This window comes from Oncorhynchus clarkii, chromosome 20, assembly GCF_045791955.1.
Source record: "Oncorhynchus clarkii lewisi isolate Uvic-CL-2024 chromosome 20, UVic_Ocla_1.0, whole genome shotgun sequence".
Classification (NCBI taxonomy): Eukaryota; Metazoa; Chordata; class Actinopteri; order Salmoniformes; family Salmonidae; genus Oncorhynchus; species Oncorhynchus clarkii.
In genome coordinates this window covers 57,110,863-57,133,476 of record NC_092166.1, presented here as the reverse complement: position 1 = coordinate 57,133,476, position 22,614 = coordinate 57,110,863, and the positions used below count along the sequence as shown (strand labels likewise).

General features: G+C 42.1%; 1 protein-coding gene across 2 annotated transcripts; it reads right to left on the bottom strand.

The window, feature by feature from the left end:
• Positions 1-1,913: 1,913 nt before the first annotated feature.
• Positions 1,914-22,555, bottom strand: LOC139376565 (kinesin family member 20Bb). 2 transcript variants are annotated; one of them, XM_071119302.1, is made up of 26 exons: positions 22,472-22,555; positions 22,129-22,243; positions 21,852-21,941; positions 21,429-21,566; positions 21,180-21,318; positions 20,786-20,970; positions 20,628-20,682; positions 20,287-20,496; positions 20,012-20,195; positions 19,779-19,925; positions 19,507-19,669; positions 19,133-19,408; positions 16,598-16,737; positions 16,376-16,505; positions 14,635-14,839; positions 12,850-12,911; positions 12,635-12,754; positions 12,351-12,501; positions 11,093-12,250; positions 10,862-10,986; positions 10,550-10,717; positions 9,103-9,285; positions 5,445-5,510; positions 5,234-5,363; positions 4,978-5,111; positions 1,914-2,144 (listed from the first exon to the last, which is right to left on the bottom strand). In XM_071119302.1, exons 1-26 carry the CDS (start codon positions 22,525-22,527, stop codon positions 2,061-2,063), a joined length of 4,614 nt encoding a protein of 1,537 aa, XP_070975403.1. In that variant the 5' UTR covers positions 22,528-22,555; the 3' UTR covers positions 1,914-2,060. The 2 variants fall into 2 exon arrangements, with proteins under 2 accessions (XP_070975403.1, XP_070975404.1); XM_071119303.1 differs by lacking the exons at positions 1,914-2,144; positions 4,978-5,111; positions 5,234-5,363; positions 5,445-5,510; positions 9,103-9,285 and adding an exon at positions 9,874-10,144.
• Positions 22,556-22,614: the final 59 nt, after the last annotated feature.

Here is a 22,614-nt window from a genome sequence, read left to right as displayed (position 1 = left end):
TCCGTATAAATGCACCTGCACTGTGATAGTCTCAGAGGTCCGTCAAAAGCGCAGAGAGCATCATGAAGAACAAGGAACACACCAGGCAGGTCCGAGATACTGTTGTGAAGAAGTTTAAAGCCGGATTTGGATACAAAAAGATTTCCCAAGCTTTAAACATCCCAAGGAGCACTGTGCAAGCGATAATATTGAAATGGAAGCAGTATCAGACCACTGCAAATCTACCAATACCTGGCCGTCCCTCTAAACTTTCAGCTCATACAAGGAGAAGACTGATCAGAGATGCAGCCAAGAGGCCCATGATCACTCTGGATGAACTGCAGAGATCTACAGCTGAGGTGGGAGACTCTGTCCATAGGACAACAATCAGTCGTATATTGCACAAATCTGGCCTTTATGGAAGAGTGGCAAGAAGAAAGCCAATTCTTAAAGATATCCATAAAAAGTGTCGTTTAAAGTTTGCCACCTGGGAGACACACCAAACATGTGGAAGAAGGTGCTCTGGTCAGATGAAACCAAAATTGAACTTTTTGGCAACAATGCAAAGCGTTATGTTTGGCGTAAAAGCAACACAGCTCATCACCCTTAACACACCATCCCCACTGTCAAACATGGTGGTGGCAGCATCATGGTTTGGGCCTGCTTTTCTTCAGCAGGGACAGGGAAGATGGTTAAAATTGATGGGAAGATGGATGGAGCCAAATACAGGACTATTCTGGAAGAAAACCTGATGGAGTCTGCAAAAGACCTGAGACTGGGACGGAGATTTGTCTTCCAACAAGACAATGATCCAAAACATAAAGCAAAATCTACAATGGAATGGTTCAAAAATAAACATATCCAGGTGTTAGAATGGCCAAGTCAAAGTCCAGACCTGAATCCAATCGAGAATCTGTGGAAAGAACTGAAAACTGCTGTTGACAAATGCTCTCCATCCAACCTCACTGAGCTCGAGCTGTTTTGCAAGGAGGAATGGGAAAAAATTTCAGTCTCTCGATGTGCAAAACTGATAGAGACATACCCCAAGCGACTTACAGCTGTAATCGCAGCAAAAGGTGGCGCTACAAAGTATTAACTTAAGGGGGCTGAATAATTTTGCACGGCCAATTTTTCAGTTTTTGATTTGTTAAAAAAGTTTTAAATATCCAATAAATGTCGTTCCACTTCATGATTGTGTCCCACTTGTTGTTGATTCTTCACAAAAAAATACAGTTTTATATCTTTATGTTTGAAGCCTGAAATGTGGCAAAAGGTTGCAAAGTTCAAGGGGGCCGAATACTTTCGCAAGGCACTGTATTTAGCAGCTGTTATTGCGGGTGTAGGGAAACACTTGTGTTCCTAGCACCAACAGTGCAGTAATGTACAAAACATTTTTATATTGCAAAGTTGCTTAGGAGCCAGAAAGTCTATCTGCACAACCTTGCCCCCCATTTTCTATTGAAGTGGCTTTAACCCGACTTCAATTCCTGTAGGCTATTATGAATTCTAATGCATTGTCTATTATTTACAAAAAACAGCCAGGCAATGCAGAGAAAAAGCATTTAATCAGAGACATGTTTTCAATGACAACAGCAATGACGTAGACAAACACTGGCAACTGTCCCATTAAATTGCCCACTTGAGACTGAACCTGACTGGCTGTGAGAGTGGGACCTCTCAGGGGCCCACCACAGAGAAGGGGTGAGAGATGAGCTGTATTATTTACTCTCTTCAGATGACAACCACCCCTGACGGCTGCCACTAAAATAAATGACCATGACATTCTACACTTTTGGCCCCATTCGAGCAGGACGAAACAATACTCCATCCTCCAATGTGTCCCTTGTCTACTGCGCTCCAATCACAGGCTGGGTCTCCAATGTACATTTACAAAACGGTTTGGTACTTGCCATGTTTCCTATAGTGTATACTATTTTCAATTTTAAAAAATAAGAGTTTAAAACAATGTAAAAGAACGGGAAACAAAATATGAAAATATTCACATATGTACATGGCTAGTTTTCTAACAATAGTTTTTAAATCAAGTAAGCAATATCAACTCCTGGCCACTGTTGACGAAGTCATTTCCTTGCTGTTCTTGATCTAAGCTGCCTCCTGATAATTAGATGGTCGCTTTCTTTCTCATCTTGATCAAGACCAATGATCTGCAACATAAGAACAAAACAATATTAGCTTGCACCAGTCGTTTGTTAATGCCACCTAAATAGATTCTTTAAAAAGATCCAGTTTTTACACAGAAACCATCAAAGTCCCACCACCTGATGAGACATCGGACCATCTCTCCAAATCTTGTTAATGCAAGTATGGAAAACTTAAGTATTGGATTTTTGTTTTGTTTCTTTGGAAACGCTCACTGGCTGTTAACGCTCAAATTTGATTAGCTCTAATTAGAAATTACATTTCTCCCCAGGAGAGGAATTCCCTTGTTTTCCTGTGCCCATTACCCTATCATGTCAGACAAAGTTTAAGTAGCAGAGTTATTTTGTGTGAAACATGCAGTAACTACAAAGTAAAAAGCAAGGCAAACAATTTGGCTTTGGTCCATCGTGTTCTGAATGCAGTTACCAGCTCTGCCACACAAAGGCAAAGAACAGTATCGACACAAACAGTGAAACTATGAAAAATGGCTTTACAGTTAATTTGCTGTACAGACAAATACAGTTGAAGTCGGAAGTTGACATACACTTAGGTTGGAGTCATTAAAAACACGTTTTTCAACCACTCCACAAATTTCTTGTTAAACTATAGTTTTGGCAAGTCGGTTAGGACCTCTACTTTGTGCACGACACAAGTAATTTTCCCAACAATTGTTTACAGACATTACTTCACAGTATCACAATTCCAATGGTTCAGAAGTTTACATACACTAAGGTGACTGTGCCTTTAAACAGCTTGGAAAATTCCAGAAAATGTCACATTTTAGAAGCTTCTGACAGGCTAATTGACATAATTTGAGTCAATTGGAGGTGTACCTGTGGATGCATTTCAAGGTCTCCCTTCAAACTCAGTGCCTCTTTGCTTGACATCATGGGAAGGAAAAAAATCTAAAGGAATCAGCCAAGACCTCAGAAAACAAACAGTAAATCTCCACGTCTGGTTCATCCTTGGGATTTCCAAACGCCGGAAGGCGTACCAATAGTACGCAAGTATAAACACCATGGGACCACGCAGCCGTCATACCGCTCAGGAAGGAGACACGTTGTCTCCTAGAGATGAACATACTGTGGTACGAAAAGTGCAAATCAATCCCAGAACAACAGCAAAGGACCTTGAAGATGCTGGAGGAAACAGGTACAAAAGTATCTATATCCACAGTAAAATTAGTCCTATATTGACAACCTGAAAGGCCGCTCAGCAAGGAAGAAGCCACTGCTCCAAAACCGCCATGAAAAAGCCAGACTACGGATTGCAACTGCACATGGGGACAAAGATTGTACTTTTTGGAGAAATGTTCTCTGGTCTGATGAAACAAAAATATAACTGTTTGGCCATAATGACCATCATTATGTTTGAAGGAAAAAGGGGGATGCTTGCAAGCCGAAGAACACCATCCCAACCGTGAAGAACGGGGGTGGCAGCATCATGTTGTGGGGGTGCTTTACTGCAGGAGGGACGGGTGCACTTCACAAAATAGATGGCATCATGAGGCTGGAAAATTATGTGGATATATTGAAGCAACATCTCGACATCAGGCAGGAAGTTAAAGCTTGGTCGCAAATGGGTCTTCCAAATGGACAATGACCCCAAGCATGCTTCCAAAGTTGTGACAAAATGGCTTTAGGACAACAAAGTCAAGGTATTGGAGTGGCCATCACAAAGCCCTGACCTCGATCCTATAGAAAATGTGTGGGCAGAACTGAAAAAGCGTGTGCGAGCAAGGAGTCCTACAGACCTAACTCAGTTACACCAGCTCTGTCAGGAGAAATGGGCCAAAATTCACCCAACTTCTTGTGGGAAGCTTTTGGAAGGCTACTCGAAACGTTTGACCCAAGTTAAACATTTTAAAAAGGCAAGGCTACCAAATAATTGAGTGTATGTAAACTTCTGACCCACTGGGAATATGATGAAAGAAATAAAAGCTGAAATAAATAACTACTATTATTCTGATATTTCACATTATTAAAATAAAAGTGGTGATCCTAACTGATCTAAAACAGGGAATTTTTACAGGGATTAAATGTCAGGAAATGTGAAAGACTGAGTTTAAATGTATTTGGGTAAGGTGTATGTAAACTTCCGACTTCAACTGTATGTTGTTGGTAGACAAGTGATGAAGCACTGATGCTTTATGTTATTATGAAGTCATTTTTTTACGCATATCAACCACGACCACTAAGTCAAATAAATACCATACAAGTCAAAACAGAAAAACAACAATTAAGTCAGATGAACACATTTAGAATGTAGATACTGCAGTCAAATATATATATTTTTAAGTATAAACTTTCTGCGTGATGAAATAGTTCTTACCTTATGGCGGAAAAATGCTTGAGGGTTACTACAATACAACATTCAAAACATGAAGACATAAATAACTACATTAAACCATTAAATGCAGTTGGAACTCAAATAGTTTCCATCTAACAAACATTTACACGAAAGTTGGACAAACATTTACAGATCGTTGATAGCTCGCTTTGCCTTACCCATATAGTTGTTTAAGGTCATACAAAGGCAGAGTGCAGTCTGCATTTTAGGGTTCATACATTAAAATCAGTGGTCATGGTTGATATGCATAAAATATTAATTCATAATGAAGATGCATCACTTATCCAACAACAACATAATAGCTGGCTAACAAAAAACATTGAAACTGAGAAATGGCTTTACTGTTGGCACAGTTACTGCTTTTGCCATTGAAGGGCAGCAAACATTACCCCTTTTTATTGGCTTCCCGAGGAGAATTTTCCCAGGCTTTCAAAGAGAACATAAGAAGCCTGGGCTTCTGAGGCCAAGTTCCACCCAGTTGCCACTCACCGGAAGAGATGGGATGTCCAGAGGAGAAGAGATCTCGGTCTTGTACAGCTTCCTCTTGGTCCTTTTCGGTTTCACTGATGTGGCTCTCTCTCTCTTGGTAGATCTTCCATTTACAATCCCCATAATTGACTTAGCTATGAAGAGAGACAGACATGTAGTGTGTGTGTGTGTTTATATATATATATATATGACTGAATGTCTGATGTGTGTACAGAACATTGACATCAGTAAAGGACAACAGCCAGGTCTTACTAACCTTCGCCCCCAAGCAGAGTTGGGGAACTCTGGATGAAGTCCCCAATCTTCTGGACGGTTCCATCCTTTTTGGCTTCCATTGGTGGCCATTGCTTGTTCTGGTCTGTTTTTACACCGAGCACTGTCGGCGACTGTTGACATGACATGTATACACAGGATAAGCTTTACTAGTGACAGTCAAATAGGATTATAAGTCTAGATTCTCTTCTCACCTGCATGTTCACTCTGTTGTTCACCCTCAACTTGATATTATTTTTGTTCTCACTTTCCACAGGGCCCTAAGGGACAGAGAAAATTTCAGAATTAGTGACACACAGTGTTGTATCAAATCAAATTTTACTGGTCACATACACATATTTATCAGATGTTATTGCGGGTGTAGCGAAATGCTTGTGTTCCTAGCGCCAACAATGCAGTAGTATCTAAACACGATTCACAATAATACACAAATCTAAAAGGAAAAAGAATGGAATTAAGAAATTGATGATCTTTTTGGCCTTCCTGTGACAATGAGTGATGTAGGTGTCTTGGAGGGCAGGTAGTTTGCCTCTGGTGATGCGTTGGGCAGACCACACCACCACCGGGAGAGCCCTGCGGTTGCGGACGATGTTGATGTACCAGTCGGTGATACAGCCAGACAGGATGCTCTCAATTATGAATCTGTAAACGTTTGTGGGTTTTAGGGGACAACATCAAATTTCTTCAGCCTGCTGAGGTTGAAGAGGTGTAGTTGCGCCTTCTTCACCACACCGTCTGTGTGGTTGGACCATTTCAGATCGTCAGTGATGTGTACGCCGGGGAACTTGAAGCTTTCCACCTTCTCCACCGCAGTTCCGTCTGTGTGGATAGGGGCATGCTCCCTCTGCCTTTTCCTGAAGTCCACGAGCAGCTCCATTGTTTTGTTGACATTGAGTGGGAGGTTATTTTCCTGGCACCACTCTCCCAGGGCCCTCACCTCCTCCCTGTAGGCCGTGTCGTCATTGTTGGTAATCAGGCTTACTACTGTTGTGTCGTCTGCAATCTTGATGATTGAGTTAGAAGTGTGCGTGGCTAGTCATGGGTGAACAGGGAGTACAGGAGGGTGCTGAGCACATACCCCTGGGGGCCCCGTGTTGAGGATCAGCAAAGTGGAGGTGTTGTTTCCTACCTTCACCACCTAGGGGCGGCTCGTCAGGAAGTCCAGGACCCAGCTGCACAGGGCGGGGTTCAGACCCAGGGCCACAAGCTTAATGATGGTCCAATGCTTTACCAGAGCGAGTACTACAGTCAATGTGATGGTAGAACTTCGGAAGTGTTTTCTTCAAAATTTGCTTTGTTAAAATCCCCATCTACAATAAATGCGGCCTTAAGCTATGTGGTTTCCAGTTTGCATAAAGTCCAGTGTAGTCCTTTGAGGACCGACGTGGTATCGACTTGAGGGGGAATATAACCGAAGAGACTCCTCTTGGGAGGTAATACGGTCGGCATTTGATTGTGAGGTATTCTAGGTTGGGTGAACCAAAGGACCTGAGTTTCTGTATGTTATCACAAACACACCAGGAGTAGTTAATCATGAAACATACACCACAGCCTCTTCTTCCCAGAGAGTTCTTTATTCCTGTCGGCACGATGCACTGAGGACCTAGATGGCTGAATAGCTGGGGATAGTATATCCCGAAAGAGCCATGATTATGTTAAACAGAACTCTAATAGATTCTGTTAAACTCTTTGGAAGGAGATCCTCGCCCTGAGCTAGTCTACTTTATTATCCAGAGACTGAACATTAGCGAGTAATATATACTCAGAAGCGGTGGATGGTGTGTACGCCTCCTGAGTCTGACCAGAAGTCCACTCCGAATACCTCTTCTCCGCCAGTGGTTTTTTGGAGCAACCTCTGGAATAAGTTAAATTGCCCTTGGGGGTACAAACAAAGGATCCAATTCGTGAAAGTTGTATTTCTTAATGCTGGTGGGTTACCGCTGCTCTTTTTCCGGCTGTATGTAATAACACAAAAAAAGTTTCTGGGCTAATAATGTAAGAAATAACACACAAAAAAATACTGCAAAATTGCTTAGGAGCTAGAAGCAGGGCTGCCACTACAATAAAGGGGTCAATTCTTCAGCATATAAATTCATGTATAGCATAATTGGGATCTAATTTCAAATGGATCTGGTTAAATCTGTTACCACTTTTTCCAAAGTATCTAAAAAAAGGAGGAAAAGCAACCAGGACCTTAATGCTGTCCAATCTGACTGAAGGGATTGTGCTTGTAGTTCCAGGTTCCCACAACTGTTTATAAGCCTCATCTGTTGACGTTGCTCTTGTTCCTTTGGCATAGGTCTGTTAGTGAAAGCCATACGGGGGGGTTGATTTAGCAGGATAATACAATAAGAATGTTTGGAAAGGTCCTCTGGACTGAACGTTAACGCAAAGCCACTATACTATCTATACAATTCAGCTTCTGTAGGGTTGTTATTATTGTTCACTGACCTTAATCCTACTGAACAAATAGAAGGGTTGCTTTGAGGTAGTTTGTCAGTGCAGCGAGAGAGGACAGACACTGTTGTGTTTATAGTTGTCTATATGCGGCTTGGTCTCTGGAAGGGCTGGGTAATAACCAGTCTGTTTGTTAAGATGTTCTCGTTCTCATCCCCTCCACCTCAAACTCAAAACTCTCACACATGCATGCACAAACACAAACTAAATCAAATGCAAGGCAACCCAGTGACAGAACTGGCTCTCCATGTCTACATTTTGGAGGAAGTATAATGAGATTGAATGGATATGTAGTTATATTTCACGGTAAAGTCCACACCTGTTGTATTCGCCACATGTGACAAATACATTTGATATGCCATGTTAGCCTAGTGGTTAGAGCGTTACCCAAACTGACAAGGTGAATAATCTGTTGATGTGCCCTTGAGCAAGACACTTAACCCTAATTTGCTCCAGGGGCGCCATATGACTATGGCTGACCCAGTAAAACACCACATTTCACTGCACCTATTAGTGTTGCACGGTATACCGAAACTTCTGTACTTTTTCTTAATAGAACCTGAAAAACGGTTCGGTACTAGTATTTGTTGCTACCGGCAGTTCTGTCAAATGTCTTTCACGTTGTCTACTGATTGAGAGAGGACCAAGTCTCTCAATCAGCACAGCCGATGTCCCCTTATAGTGCAAGAGCACCGTGCCTGCTCCACTTACGCATTGCCAGCTCTAGCCGGTCCCGAGGAACCACTGCACTCACTGAGTCTTGGCTGCATCACCGCTCATGCAGCAGAGGTGTTAACATACATGAATAAGGCAACAGGGCATGTAGAAATGTTGAAAACGTTAATTACTGTTCGCAAAACAATGTCCATTTCAGGCTAGAACACTGCACATTGAAAGAAAATACCGGTAGCTTCCAGCGTTGTAGGCTAACATTCCTTGCTAGCTTACAGCTGAAGGTAACATTTCAACTACCCTAGTACCTTGTTTGTGATATGCAAACCATAATGCAAAATATTGCTCATTTCAAAGCTGATTATCACCAAAAACGTTATTAATTCAAATCTCCCCCCAGCCTGCCTTACGTCTCTCCCAGTCAAGACTATCTTTGCTCAAGCCTCAAACTAAGTGTTTGTGTGAGAGAATGAAGGAATGGTCTTACAGAGCGCACACTTAAAAAAAGAAGATTGTTTCTTCTATGCAAATGTTGATCAGTACAATAGAATAAGGCCCAAATGGAAGGTTGCCGCATGAAATCAACCAAAACAAGCTCAATAACTCAATGCAGCATGTGACAAAAACACATTTTAAAAAATGTTATGGTTTTCAGTCAAATGTCTTCTGGACCTTCTTTTCTAGACATATCCGTTATCCTATCACACACACTTTGAAATGTACCTTCTCCATCTCGTTGCTATTCCTCTTCCTGGCTGAGCGGGTGATTTTGATGTTCACAGACTTGTTCTCTCCCTGCCTCCGGACGTTCAGCTTGTTGGGGTGCAGAGGGGTGAGCTGGCTCTCCAGCTTGGGGAAGCAAAGCTCTCGCCTGCCGTCTGTGGACACCTGCGGGGAGTCCAGTACCTGCCCAGACAGAAAAACAATCACACACCCCTATTTATTATCCAATTAATCAAATATGAATGTTTCTTTACACCCTTACCGGGATGAGTCTATCCCTGATTTTGTGGCTGAAATTGCAAAAAAAATGACAAGAAAATAGTCAAACATGAGAAGCAGCTATACTGAACAAAACTATAAAACGCAACATGTAAAGTGTTGGTCCCATGTTTCATTCAATAAAATACCTCTGAAATTTTCCATACACTTATTTCTTTCAAATGTTGTGCAAAAATTTGCTAACATCCTTATTAGTAAGCATTTCTCCTTTGCCAAGATAATTCAAGTTGAGGGAGCGTGCAATTGGCATGCTGACTGCAGGAATGTCTCAGGAATGAGCTATTGCCAGAGAATGTAATGTTCATTTCTCTACCATAAGCCGCTTCGCCTCCAATGTCGTTTTAGAGAATAAGTAAGTCCAACCAGCCTCAACCGCAGACCACGTGTAAACACGCCAGCCCAAGACCTCCTGGCTCCCCAGAGGGTGGCCCTCCCAGGCCCACCCATGGCTGCGCCCCTGCCCAGTCATGTGAAATCCATAGATTAGGGCCTAATGAATTTATTTCAATTGAATGATTTCCTTATATGAACTGTAACTCAGTCAAATCGTTTAAAATTGTTGCATGATGCTTTTATATTTTTGTTCAGTATAAATGATTCTCTGATGTATACTGACATCTTGTGTTTGGAAATTGAAGTGGTCATGGAGCTCCCTAAGCTTGTGCTCTTTCTCTACGTTTCTCTCCTGCATCTCTAATTTGAGAGCCTCAACTATAGAGACACTCTCCTCTTCTTTTTCTGAAGTTTGTTTAGACAATTTCACCTGGAAAACAGACATTAGCTTAAAAGGCAGACAACACTTATGGTGAGAAATACTGTCAATTGCTGTGTGAAATGCACCCACTTTCCCTGCAACTACATACATATAATTTAGAGGGAAAGTGATAAGACACAGGCTGGTAACTTCAATGATGTATGGATCAACGTTAATGCTATTAGAATTTATGTGATCCTCAGAGATTAGAAAGGTAAAAAGTTAGCAATGTCCCGCTAAATTATGCAGAAACTAGGGATTAGGTCACAGAAACCCATATTCTGAATGTCATTTAGCAACTTCCCGCTTCCTACACTCTGAAACTCCATTGAGTACTTCCTCTCACCCAGAGATGCCATAAAGGCCAGCAGTTCTAATGTGTTTATTAAATCAGAGTCAGGATGATCCCATTACCTTTTCAGTCTGCAGCGTGCTACGGCAGAGCTCCTTTTGACACTCCCTCATTAACTCTGGAGCCAAGCACCGACTCTCCTCCTGCCCTGGCCCGTCGGCTCCCTCCATCAGAATTGCCCTCTTTTCAAGGCATTTCTGGTTCTCCACCTCATGCTGCTCATTAACCAGCTAGGAGGACATCAAAAGGAATGATTACTTCCCTTACCACGTGTGCATACAGGGTCCTGCTTCAAACAGAAACGTAAATTGCTAGAGTTTCAGAGAGACTTTGAGAATGAGTGTGAGGATCTGTGATCAAACGACGGCTCTTACCTTCAAGCGCTCTTCAGTCCGCTGACGTTCCTGCTTCACGTTCTCGCCAGGACAGTTGATCACATGAGAAAACTTGGCACTGTTCACGTTTTTTGGAAGGCAGCTGTCCTTCAAACTCATCAGCTCTGAAATGCAAAATTTAGACATTGGTGCAAATTCCCCCCAAAAATTCAGAATGAAGACATGGTTAAATGAGTGGGTATTTTCTTTTTCAATCGTGTGACCACTCACCTCGACTTAAAGCCTCAATCTCTTTCATCTTAGCCTCCAGAATCTGCTCTTGTTCTGTTTGTGTCCTCTCCTGCTCTGTCAGTGCAAGACGCATGTCTTCAATCACCTTCTCCTTGGACTTATTTACATGACTTTCTTCCACCTGGGACAGTTTCTGCTGAGCCACCTCTAGTCTCGCTTGCAGAGCGCCACACTGGGCCTCCCTCTCAGCCAGCTGCTTCTCCAACTCCACAACCCTCTCAGAGCTACCTCCAGAGGCCTGCACCTGAACCTCCAGGTCCACGATTCGCTCCTTCAGGTGGCCTGCCATTTGTTCGAGGTCAGAGTAACTCTTCGTAATTTCATTGTAAGCCCCCTTCTCTAATTCGTAGTCCTGCAGGTTGAATTGTGCCTCTGACCGCAGTGTCTCTAGCTCATGTCTCAGCTGGCTGCAGAGTTCTTCCTGTCCAGAGAGCTGCTCTCTGACCTGGTTGAGCTCCTGCTCCAGGTCAGCTATCCACTGGCTCTTCTGGAGCAACTGTTCCACCACACTCTCACACTCCCTTTTCATGGCATCTATGGTGTCATGGAACTTTGAGTCGTTCCTCTGCACAGAAGAGACCTTCAGTTCCTCCGCTTCCTTCTGGAGTCGTTCAGTTTCCAAAGTCAAGGATTCAATGGTTTTGGATGTTTCGTTAGATTTGTCTTTGAGCTCCTTCAAGAGTGCTCTGGCTGCCTCTAGCTCCTCTAAAAGATTGGCGGACCTCTCAGTCTGTTCGATAAGTTCTGTTTGGAGAGTTTTCACTGAAGACTCCGCTTTCTGTGATGTCTGCTGGAGCTGGAAGATGCCGTTGACCAGTGCTTTGTTGTCTTTAGAGAGCCTGGCTGTCTCTTTCCTCTCTTTCTCCAGCAAAGCCATCACAGCTTCACAGTCATCCGTCTGCTCCTCCAAATCGTTGGTGAGCTTCTGTAAGGTCTGTTCGAACAAAACCTTTTCGCGTTTGAGCTCATCGGAGTCTTCGTTCATTCTTTTTATCTCTCCTTTGACTGTCTCCAACTTCTGAACCATCGCCTCATGTTCTTCTTTTAACTGTGAAATGGTCATGTCTTTTTGATGACATTCCGCCTGGAGTTTCTCCAACTCGCCTGCTAGAATAACACGCTCATCCTCAAGACTCCCTGGAGAGAGAGGGGCTGGTCAGACACATACAGAACTCAAAGTAAATAAGGACCATTAGCCCCGATACAAGATGTTACTCCTTTCATCTTTTATGACTACCTTTCTTCAGGGCAGGCTGATCATCAAGGTTTTCCAGGACATCAGCATGGAGGTTCCTGCCCTCCTCAGCACTGGGACTTTCCCGACTCATACACTTACAATTCTGTTTCAAGCTCAGAATCTCCTCCTTGATGGAGTCAACCAAGGCCACCTGTTGACAAAAATAGTGAAATGGAACGCATATTATCATATAGAGGTTCTGTGATTGACATATTACAAAGCACCCCCATATGCACCATTAATACAAGTATGAAATCATTAGTTCAAGTAAGTAATTTACTTACATCCCTAGTTGCAGCCTCACTATTCTGGTCTATTGCTTCCTGCAGCTTGGTAATCATGTCATCTTTCTCATGGCAGATTTCCATTAAGGCCTCAAACGTCCGTGTCTGAGATTCCAAATTCTGCATAAAACCAAAATGTGGAGAACAATTAACTCTAACCCAACCTTTCAGTATTCACATGGAACAAAACACATCTCAATATCAGCCAGGCTTACCTCCTTCGCATCCTCTAGCTGCCCACACAATTGTTTCAATTCCATGCTCATTTCGTCCATTTCTGTAAACAGAGAGAAAACACACTTAAAGGGATACTTGGGAATTTTGTCAATAAGGCCCTTTATCTACAGTGCATCCACATTGTGACATTACAACCTTATTCAAAAATGTATTAACACGTTTCCCCCCCTTATCTAAATCATATTTACATAAGTATTCAGACCATTTACTCAGTACTTTGTTGGAAGCACCTTTGGCTGCGACTACAGCCTAGAGTCTTCTTGGGTATGACGCTACAAGCGTGGCACATTTGTATTTGGGGAGTCTCTCTCATTCCTCTCTGCAGATTCTCTCAACTGCCAGGTTGGATGGGGGAGTCGCTGCACAGCTATTTTCAGGTCTCTCCAGAGCTGTTTGATCGGGTTAAAGTCCGGAATCTGGCTGGGCCACTCAAGAACATTCAGAGACTTGTCCCAAAGCCACTCCTGCGTTGTCTTGGCTGTGCGCTTAGGGTCGTTGTCCTGTTAGAAGGTGAACGTTCACCCCAGTCGGAGGTCCTGAGCGCTCTGGAGCAGGTTTTCATCAAGGATCTCTGTATTTTTCTCTGTTAATCTTTGCCTCGATCTTGACTTGTCTCCCAGTCCCTGAAAAACATCTCCACAGCATGATGCTGCCACCACCATGCTTCACCATATGGATGTACCTGGTTTCCTCCAGATGTGACACTTTACATTCAGGCCAAAGAGTTCAATCTTGGTTTCATCAGACTAAGGTCTTAAGGTTCCTTTTTTGGCAAACTCCAAGCGGGCTGTCATGTGCCTTTTACTGAGGAGTGGCTTCCGTCTGGCCACTCTACCATAAAGGCCTGATTGGTGGAGTGCTGCAGAGATGGGAGACCCTTCCAGATGAACAACCATCTCCACAGAGGAACTCCAGAGCTCTGTCAGAGTTACCATCGGGTTCTTGGTCACCTCCCTGAACAAGGCCCTTCTCCCTCGATAGCTCAGTTTGGCCGGGCAGCCAGCTCTAAGAAGAGTCTTGGTGGTTCCAAACTACTTCCATTGAAGAATGATGGAGGCCACTGTTCTTGGGGACCTTCAATACTGCAAAAAAATGGTGGTACCCTTCCCCAGATCTGTGCCTCGACGCAATCCTCTCTCAGAGATCTACGGACAATTCCTTCAACATCATGGCTTGGTTTTTGCTCTGACAGCTGTGGGATATTCTATAGAAAGGTGTGTGCCTTTCCAAATCATGTCCAAACAATTGAATTTACCACAGGTGGACTCCAGTCAAGTTGAAGAAATATCTCAGGGATGGTCAATGGAAACAGGATGCACCTGACCTCAATTTCAAGTCTCATAGCAAAGGGTCTAAATACTAATGTAAATAAGATATACATTTTTAATACATTTGCAAACATTTCTAAAAACCTGATTTCAGTTTGCCGTTATGGGGTATTGTGTGGGTCTGAATACTTTCCGAAGGCACTCTACTTCCCCAGAGTCAGATCTCTGTCCAGTATGAAGGAAGGATGCTAGAAGATACCCATGGACTTCCAGTCATTGCACTAACACTAGTTAGCATCGGCATGCAAAACTACCTCCAACTTCCTTCATACTGGACACATGGATACCATTTTTATGTCTATGAGTTCATCGGACTCTGGGGAAGTAGATAAAGGGCATCATTGCCAAAACCCCAAAGCATCCCTTTAAGCTAAATCCTGAATATTTATCAGACATTAAAAAAAAAATCACAGTTGAGACATACTATACACACACCATTTGTTTTGAGGTTGAGTTGCTGCTGGGTCTTGAGGAGCTCCTCTGATAAGTCATCCACTTGCTTCCTCGGGCTGGCTACAGTGCCAGGAGACTCAGGCAGGTCCACCAAACAGGTCTGTGCAGCCTCCGCATCCCTCCTGATTCTAGCCAGGTCGTCTCGCATTGCGTCAATGATCCCCTCCAAGAGCTCTACCTTATCCTCCTGCGAGGGACAACAAAGACATCCGAACTCAACTCAGTAAACAAGGACAGATAAGGATGTTAGTGGTGAAGTTGTATTTTCTGCATGATCTGATATTATAACCTGTGTCACGACACTAGCCATTTCAGTGAATTGGCTAGCAGAGATGTGAACACCCAATTACAATCACTTCGTACATTTCTCGCAGAGAATCTGGTTTCCCTGACCATGCCATAAAGGAGAGAGAGGGTCACAGTAGAACAAATTCTACTACATCCCAGAATTTGACAATTTACCAATATTCCTATTTTGAAGAACGTGTAAACGGTCAGTGGAGAAGCCAGCATTGACCCGGTCCAATTTGTTTCATGTTTGTGACCTCCTGACAGACAATACAACAACATTAATCTAACTCTGTTTATACTGGTTCCTCAGTTATGAGGCTTGCATCTAATTACTGAATAAAATTAATGAGTAAACATTAAACTATTTGCAAAATTATGTAATGTTAATCTTTAAAAATTTGAGAACTGGCTTCCCATGTAAAGTTAAAATAAGTCAGTAGCCACGCCCAAGTGAATAGACATTGGTTGGAAATGAACCAACCCCCTTTCTACTCTTGAATAAAGGCCTCCATGACGAAAAGTCAACTCAGTTCCAAATACCGTGAGGACTTGTACTCACGTTTAAAAGGTCTTATTATAATTTCAACTCCACAGACCAGGAAACGAGAGAGCTTGCTCCACACGTTAAATGGTATGAGCTCTGAACTATTGATCACCTAAAGAGGTGCATACTAAACTATCATATATCAGACTGCAGCTGAACATATGCGCAAATCTAGTACGAGAACACCGACGTAGAAGCATCTCCAGAGTGAGATAAACCTCAGATCACATGAACCTCTCACACGACAACCCGGAATAATCTACAAAGGACAATGGCAACATCGACTGTGCAAACCAGAGCCTCACATCACCAGCTCAACAATCGAAGCAAACTTCACGTAAATACAATGCATTGCTTTTCCGAATGAACGATCGTTAGTGGCATATGTATTTGTGAGAATAGCTTCCCAGGTCCCAGCATCCTTCCAAAACCCCCATATCTTCTCTCTGAATCAATCGTGTTATAACCAAACTGTTTTTGTTTAGTCCACTAACTGTATTATTTTATTATGGATTGTATATTCTGTAATTGTTTAATTAGTTAGTAAATAAATTGAGCCAATTTGTGAATGGATGATTTATAAGTAAAGGCTGGGTTTGTGCAGATAACCAATAATTTTACGAGGTTCAGATGAAGCTGACGGAAGGTAATAATAATAATTCATTATTAGAAGGCTAATTGATCAGATATTAAAACATTTGAAGTGTTTGTCTGAAAATTATGACTCTCTAAACCAAAATTGTCCATGGTACATTGACTTCCTAGTTAATTAAATTAACATTAGTTTAATCACGTGATAATAATTACAGAGAATGGATTTGATAAAATAAGTCTTCACATGTAATGATAAGTCAGAGACATGACACCTGTGATGTGAATATGACTTACCTTTGTCATTTCCTCGTCACCAGTGACACTTGCACACTTTCTGACACTTTTGCTGACTAAATTCTTCAGGATCTCCAACCTCTTGTCCGCTCTGTCCTCGATGATCTCCCTCTCTTTGGAAAGACGCTCACTGCATGACAAAAACATTGTTCAGTCAATGCATCTACAGACAACAGCCAAGATTGACAGATCGTTCAAAGAGAGAGAAATGCGACTACTTACTTGTAATCACTTTCCATTTTGGAGAATAGCTCCATGAACTCGACGGTGACCTCTTCACGGATATGAGACTCCAAAGCCAATTTCTCAGCTTCCTCCTTCAGAAGTTTCTCCCTCAGTTCCTCCACCAGAGCAAACTGGCCCTACAATACACAATCAAATCCATCTTTTATATTTGTACTTAAGGGTCCCCATTAGCTGCTGCCAAGGCAGCAGCTAATCTTCCTGCGGTCAAGCAACATTAGGGCAGTTATTCACAAATTAAAATATTACATAACACCTTTCACAACATATAAGTGTGTTCCCTCAGGCCACTAAACAACTACCACATCTCTACAATACAAAATCTCTGTCTCGTCACAGTCCCTGCCATTCCATAAAGGTTGATTTTAATATTTTATCTGATTCTACTGCTTGCATCAGTTACCTGATGTGGTATAGAGTTCCATGTAGCCATGGCTCTACGTAGTACTGTGCGCCTCCAATAGTCTGTTCTTGACTTGGGGATTATGAAGAGACCTCAGGTGGCATGTCTCGTGGGGTATGCATGGGTGTCAGAGCTGTGTGCTAGTCGTTTAAACAGACAACTCGGTGCATTCAACATGTCAACACTTCTTACAAGTAATGAAGTCAATCTCTCCTCCACTTTTAGCCATGAGAGATTTACATGCATATTAATGTTAGCTCTCAGTGTACATTTAAGTGCCAGCCGCGCTGCTCCATTCTGAGCCCATTTTAATTTGAGGCCCCTCTTTGTGGCACCTGACCAGATGACTGAACAGTAGTCCAGGTGCAACAAAACTAGGGCATGTAGGACCTGTCTAGTTGATAGGGGTTTTAAAAAGGCAGAGGAGCGCTTTATGATGGACAGACTTCTGCCCATCTTCGCTACTGTTGTATCAACATGTTTTGACCATGACAGTTTACAAGCCAAGGTTACTCCGAGCAGTTTAGTCATGTTGCACAGGATTACAAGATTTAGTTGAGGTTTAGTGAATGATTTGTTCGGTTAGACAGGCAACTCTTTATCCACAATATAACAGGGGGTGTAAAGACATAACTCATACGTTTTTCCAGCAACAGACTATGATCGATAATGTCAAAAGCCGCACTGAAGTCTAACAAAACAGCTCCCAAAAATCTTGTCAATTTCACTCAGCCAGTCAGTCATTTTGTAAATGCAGTGCATGTTGAATGTCCTTCCCTATAAGCGTGCTGAAAGTCTAGTCAATTTGTTTACAGTAAAATAGGATTAAAAAAATATTTATTTTTAACTAGGCAAGTCAGTTAAAAACAAATTCCTATTTACAATAACGGCCTACCCCGGTCAATTGGGTGTTGCCCTATGGGACTTCCAATCACGGTCAGATGTGATACAGCCTGGATTCAAACCAGGGACTGAAGTGACACCTCTTGCACCGAGATGCAGTGCCTTAGATGGCTGCGCCACTTTGACATCTGGTCAAACACAATTTTCTCCAAAAATGTACTAATGTAAAAGGCTGACTGGTCGACTATTTGAGCCAGTAAATGGGGCTTTACTATTCTTAGGTAGCATAATTACTTTTGCTTCCCTCCAGGTCTGAGGGCACACACTTTCTAGTAGGCATAGATTTAGTTCTACTTGGATGTGTAGGGTCAGTGTGTGTTGCTGGCATGTCATGTCTAAGTTTGCTAATCTTGCCAATAAAAAATATCAGTGGGTTGTGTGATGAATGAGCCATCTGATTCAATGAATGATGGAGCGGAGTTTGCCTTTTTACCCTACATTTAATTTAAGGTGCTCCAAAGCGGTTCCGTATTTCACTGAAAGAATAAACTTTTTGTTTTTCGAAATTATAGTTTCCGGATTCGACCATATTAATGACCTAAGGCTCGTATTTCTGTGTGTTATTATATTATAATTAAGTCTATGATTTGATATAGCAGTCGGACTGAGTTGTTAGGCAGCAGCAGGCTCGTAAGCATTAATTTAAACAGCACTTTCCTGCAAATATTCTTGTTACATTGCACAACCTTCAATGTTATGTCATAATTACGTAAAATTCTGGCAAATATACAGATTTCCGATTGTTATGAAAACTTGAAAACGTCCCTAATTAAATCGGCCATTCCGATTAATCGGTCGACCTCTAGTTATAACCATGTACTGCAACTACTATCAAAAGGTATCATCTAAGTGAGTTTCAGAGATAATCAGAATATGGATGTCATGTTATTAGCAAGTTATTGATTTCATGAACCTTGTTTCTTAAGCTACATTAATTAGGTTACTTACATTGTGTCTACCAACGCCCCTGGGATAATGTACATTTGCTGAAGCATTATGACAACTCAGCGACACAATGGTAGGGATTAATTGAGCTGGGCCATTGATAAATCACTCAACGCAGCCTTATAAAGCTGTGAAAGGATCCAGGAACCCAAATTATTCAGGTGGATCCCATCCTCCTTATAAAAAGGAGGATTTTTCAAAGTTGTGTAAAGTCAGTGAAAAAGAACCAGCATATCAACATACTGAATATGAACATAACCTACATTGAAGTCCTCAAGCACCGTCTTGTCCTCTTCTCCCGCCTCCAGAATGGTCTCCTCTGCCATGCTCTCATCGCAACTTTCCTCTTCTTCATAATCATCCTCCTCTTCATCCCCATCTTCCTGCACATCTTCTAGAGTCGTTTCCCAAGCCACCATGGAGCTCTCCCTCCTACTCCACAGGTTCTTGCGGCCAGCATTGTTGATGATGAGGGACACATCCCTGGCAGATCTCTTTGGAGCAATGGCAGGGACTGGTTTGATGTTGAGGACCACCACCTGAGAAGTCATAAAGAAATTAAATAAATGAGCAATTTGGCCACATATATTACGAACCACAAGCTTACTTTTCCTTACAAAAAGCTCCTCTGGCTGACCTTTTGGGCGATGGCAGAGAATTTGAGGACGTTGAGCGTCTCGTCGTACATGGAGGCACACTGGTTGATGTTGACAATCATGCAGGCTTTCCCTCTACCACAGAAAAAGCCCTGGAGGTAGTGTGTGAGCTTGCTCTCTCTGAAGGGGACATGTTGTTGGAACCTGGAAAATATTTACATAGGATGAAAGGAGCATTATATTGGTTCATTAGAAACAAACATGCAGTCAGTGTTTGTAAAAGACTAAATCTGTATACAGGTCAAATACTCACTTTGCTTGTTGGTTGAGTCTCAGCGCATTGATGCATTTGCCCAGAGTGAGCAATGAGGTGTTGATATTGCCAGCCTCTTTTAGCTGCACTCCTTTATTCTGAGTCTTTGCACATCTCTCAGATCCAGCCAGATCACACAACGACAACCTTAGACATAACACGCAACTATAAATTAAAAAAAGACAATCATGAGAAAAGCAGGAGAAAAAAAATGGAATAACTTGGTCACTTACTCGCTAATTGTGTGGACTCTGGGTATACCAACATCTTCAATCCGCAAGATACGAATGGAAAATATGCTATGGCTTCTGCTTGAGACATTGTTGAGCTTTGTGCAGGAGAAACTCTGGTTCTTCTTTCCTATCTTCAGGACTTTGTAAGCCTCCTCTGAATTATTTACTTGAACCCACTTTAAATCTACAAGAGAAACCATGTGTATGTTCTGTATGAACTGAAATCCCATAGCTTCTAGGCGAATTCATCACATATTCAATCAAAGTGACATTACCTTTCACAAAGGTGTTTCCCTTGATGTCTTGGGACAGCCGAAGGACAGTTCTCCTATGTGAGCCATTAGGAATGGGCTCCAGTAGGTCGTAGATATTCTCATTGTAGATTTCACAAAAGGAAACCCACACAGAGTATTTAGTGTGAGAGTCCACATCCAGACAGAAACTGTCTCCTTCCCCCTGATCACTGATGTCACTCAAGGAGGAACCTGTCAAACAACAGATCTTACATTACATCTTTAATTGTAACAATGAAAAATGTGTCACATAGTATTAAGAAACTCATAAAATACATAGCTACTGTACTTTGCATACTCTAGGCCTGCAACAAGTTTCTTACCCTCCAGTATTGTTGACCTGCAAGTGGAGCTCATCGTGCTTTTCAGAAAATCACTCTGAAGAAAAGTGGGAAAGAAAGTAGAATGAGACTAATTTACATTTCATTAAGAATGCAAAGCAGGAGGGAATTGTGCAAGAGGTTTTACTGTTAAACCTCACCTCCTTTGACAGTCTCATGAGGTTTCGCTTATTAGTAGACTCTTCATCCTGCTGGTCCTTTGTGAGCCTAGTGAAGTCTCTGCATCGATGTGGTTTGATGTTGTTCTGTGCATAGACCCGGCCCTCGATGCTGTTGAAGATCACGTTCAAAGACCTTGGAAGAATTCCACCATCACTCTCAGGGCCTGGAAGTAAAAATAGACAAAGTGTTTAACATGAACCCGTAGCAGTCACTTTTTTATTTATTTTTTATTGTGGTGAGCATCTGTTATGAAACCAAGAGGCCAAAGGGCAAATTTGTCTGTATATAAAACGTAAGACAGCTTATGAAAAATGACTTAACCCAACAATAAAATGTCAAATGCAAATTGAAACATGCTAAAAGAATTCTGACCAAGGAATGTGAATGTCTTCCCGGCGTTGGTGACTCCATATGTGAAGACAATAGAATTCCCTCCTTCTAGAACATCTCTGACCAGACGTTTCACTGTGCCATCAAACATTTGCCTCTGTGTAGTGTCAGGGCCATATACCTGGGGGGGGGGTAAACAGTTTAGGAAAAATGGCCACACTCCACACCCATTTTTTTGATAAGCCAATCTTTACAGATAGCTACTAATTAAACAGCTGGAAAAGGCCTTACCTGAGAAAACTGAAATCTTTGGGTGGTCTGAGTGACTGATTTGTCACCATCTGCGTGACTGGTTTGTCGTCTGGTTGATAAAGAGCTCCTAGGAGCCCTGAGTAAAACAGTGTCTGGTGGCTCCATGGACACACATTCCTGGATTTAAACAGAGGAAAAGGAGCACGTCAACAAATGCACTCTGATCAGCAAAGGACCACTGACTGACCATCCTGCCCCTTGCTACTGCAGGAAGTGTCTTGACACAGGTGCAATCCTATTGAGGATTTTCTAAGTCATATTCATCCAATCCAAGGGTACTTTTCATTGGTTGTAATAACTGGAAATAATAAAGAATGTGACTTTACAGTATATCAAGGTCCTTTTGCGGCAGATCAATCATGATCCTCATCTCAGTGTACTGTATGTGTCATGGGACAATACCTGAGATTCACCACTTTCATTCTCTACTGTGGTAAAGGGACGTATCCTTAGGTAGACCCGCAGATGCTCTTTCTCAAATAATACACAATCCTGTAGGGAGAGATTAATATACAGAATTGCTTGGGGTATTGGGTTTTTTGTTAGTTAAAGTAATTGGCAAATTTTGCTAGCTATATAGATAATATTAAAACATCCGATAACATAAGCCCCTAGTTAGCTAACGTTAGCTTGTCACATCAAGAAAAATCCCAGTACAGTACAAGATTCAAAATCAAACCTGTGGCAGAGCAGATGCAATTGCAGAAAAATCAGCAAACAAGTCCTTTCTCAAATCCTCAACAACTATAGGCCCCACTCTCTCTGGTTTCTTGTCCAAACACGTATCCATCACTCTATAAAAAGAGACATTTCACATTGTTTATGATGAAGTCCTTTAACGTTACTCTTTAGCTAGCCTACAATAAATTAGCCGAGGCAAGGCTAGCCGTTGTGTTATACCGTCGTGTCTTGCTGGAAAGAGAGAAGAGCAAACACGTTGACACAGACAGAGTAAAAAAAGTTATGCATCTATCTTTGGTAATCGGATTTTTAAAAATCGTTTACCTACTGTACTAACTCACGTTTGTGTGTTTTTATTCATCGACACATTGATGTAGCTAGCTACAGTCCTCTCCATTCGTTTTTGAACAAGCTGACCGCGGTCTAATTTTTAAACTGGACCAATCAGAGAACTTGTAGTCCGCATACGGTTGTTGGCTACAAC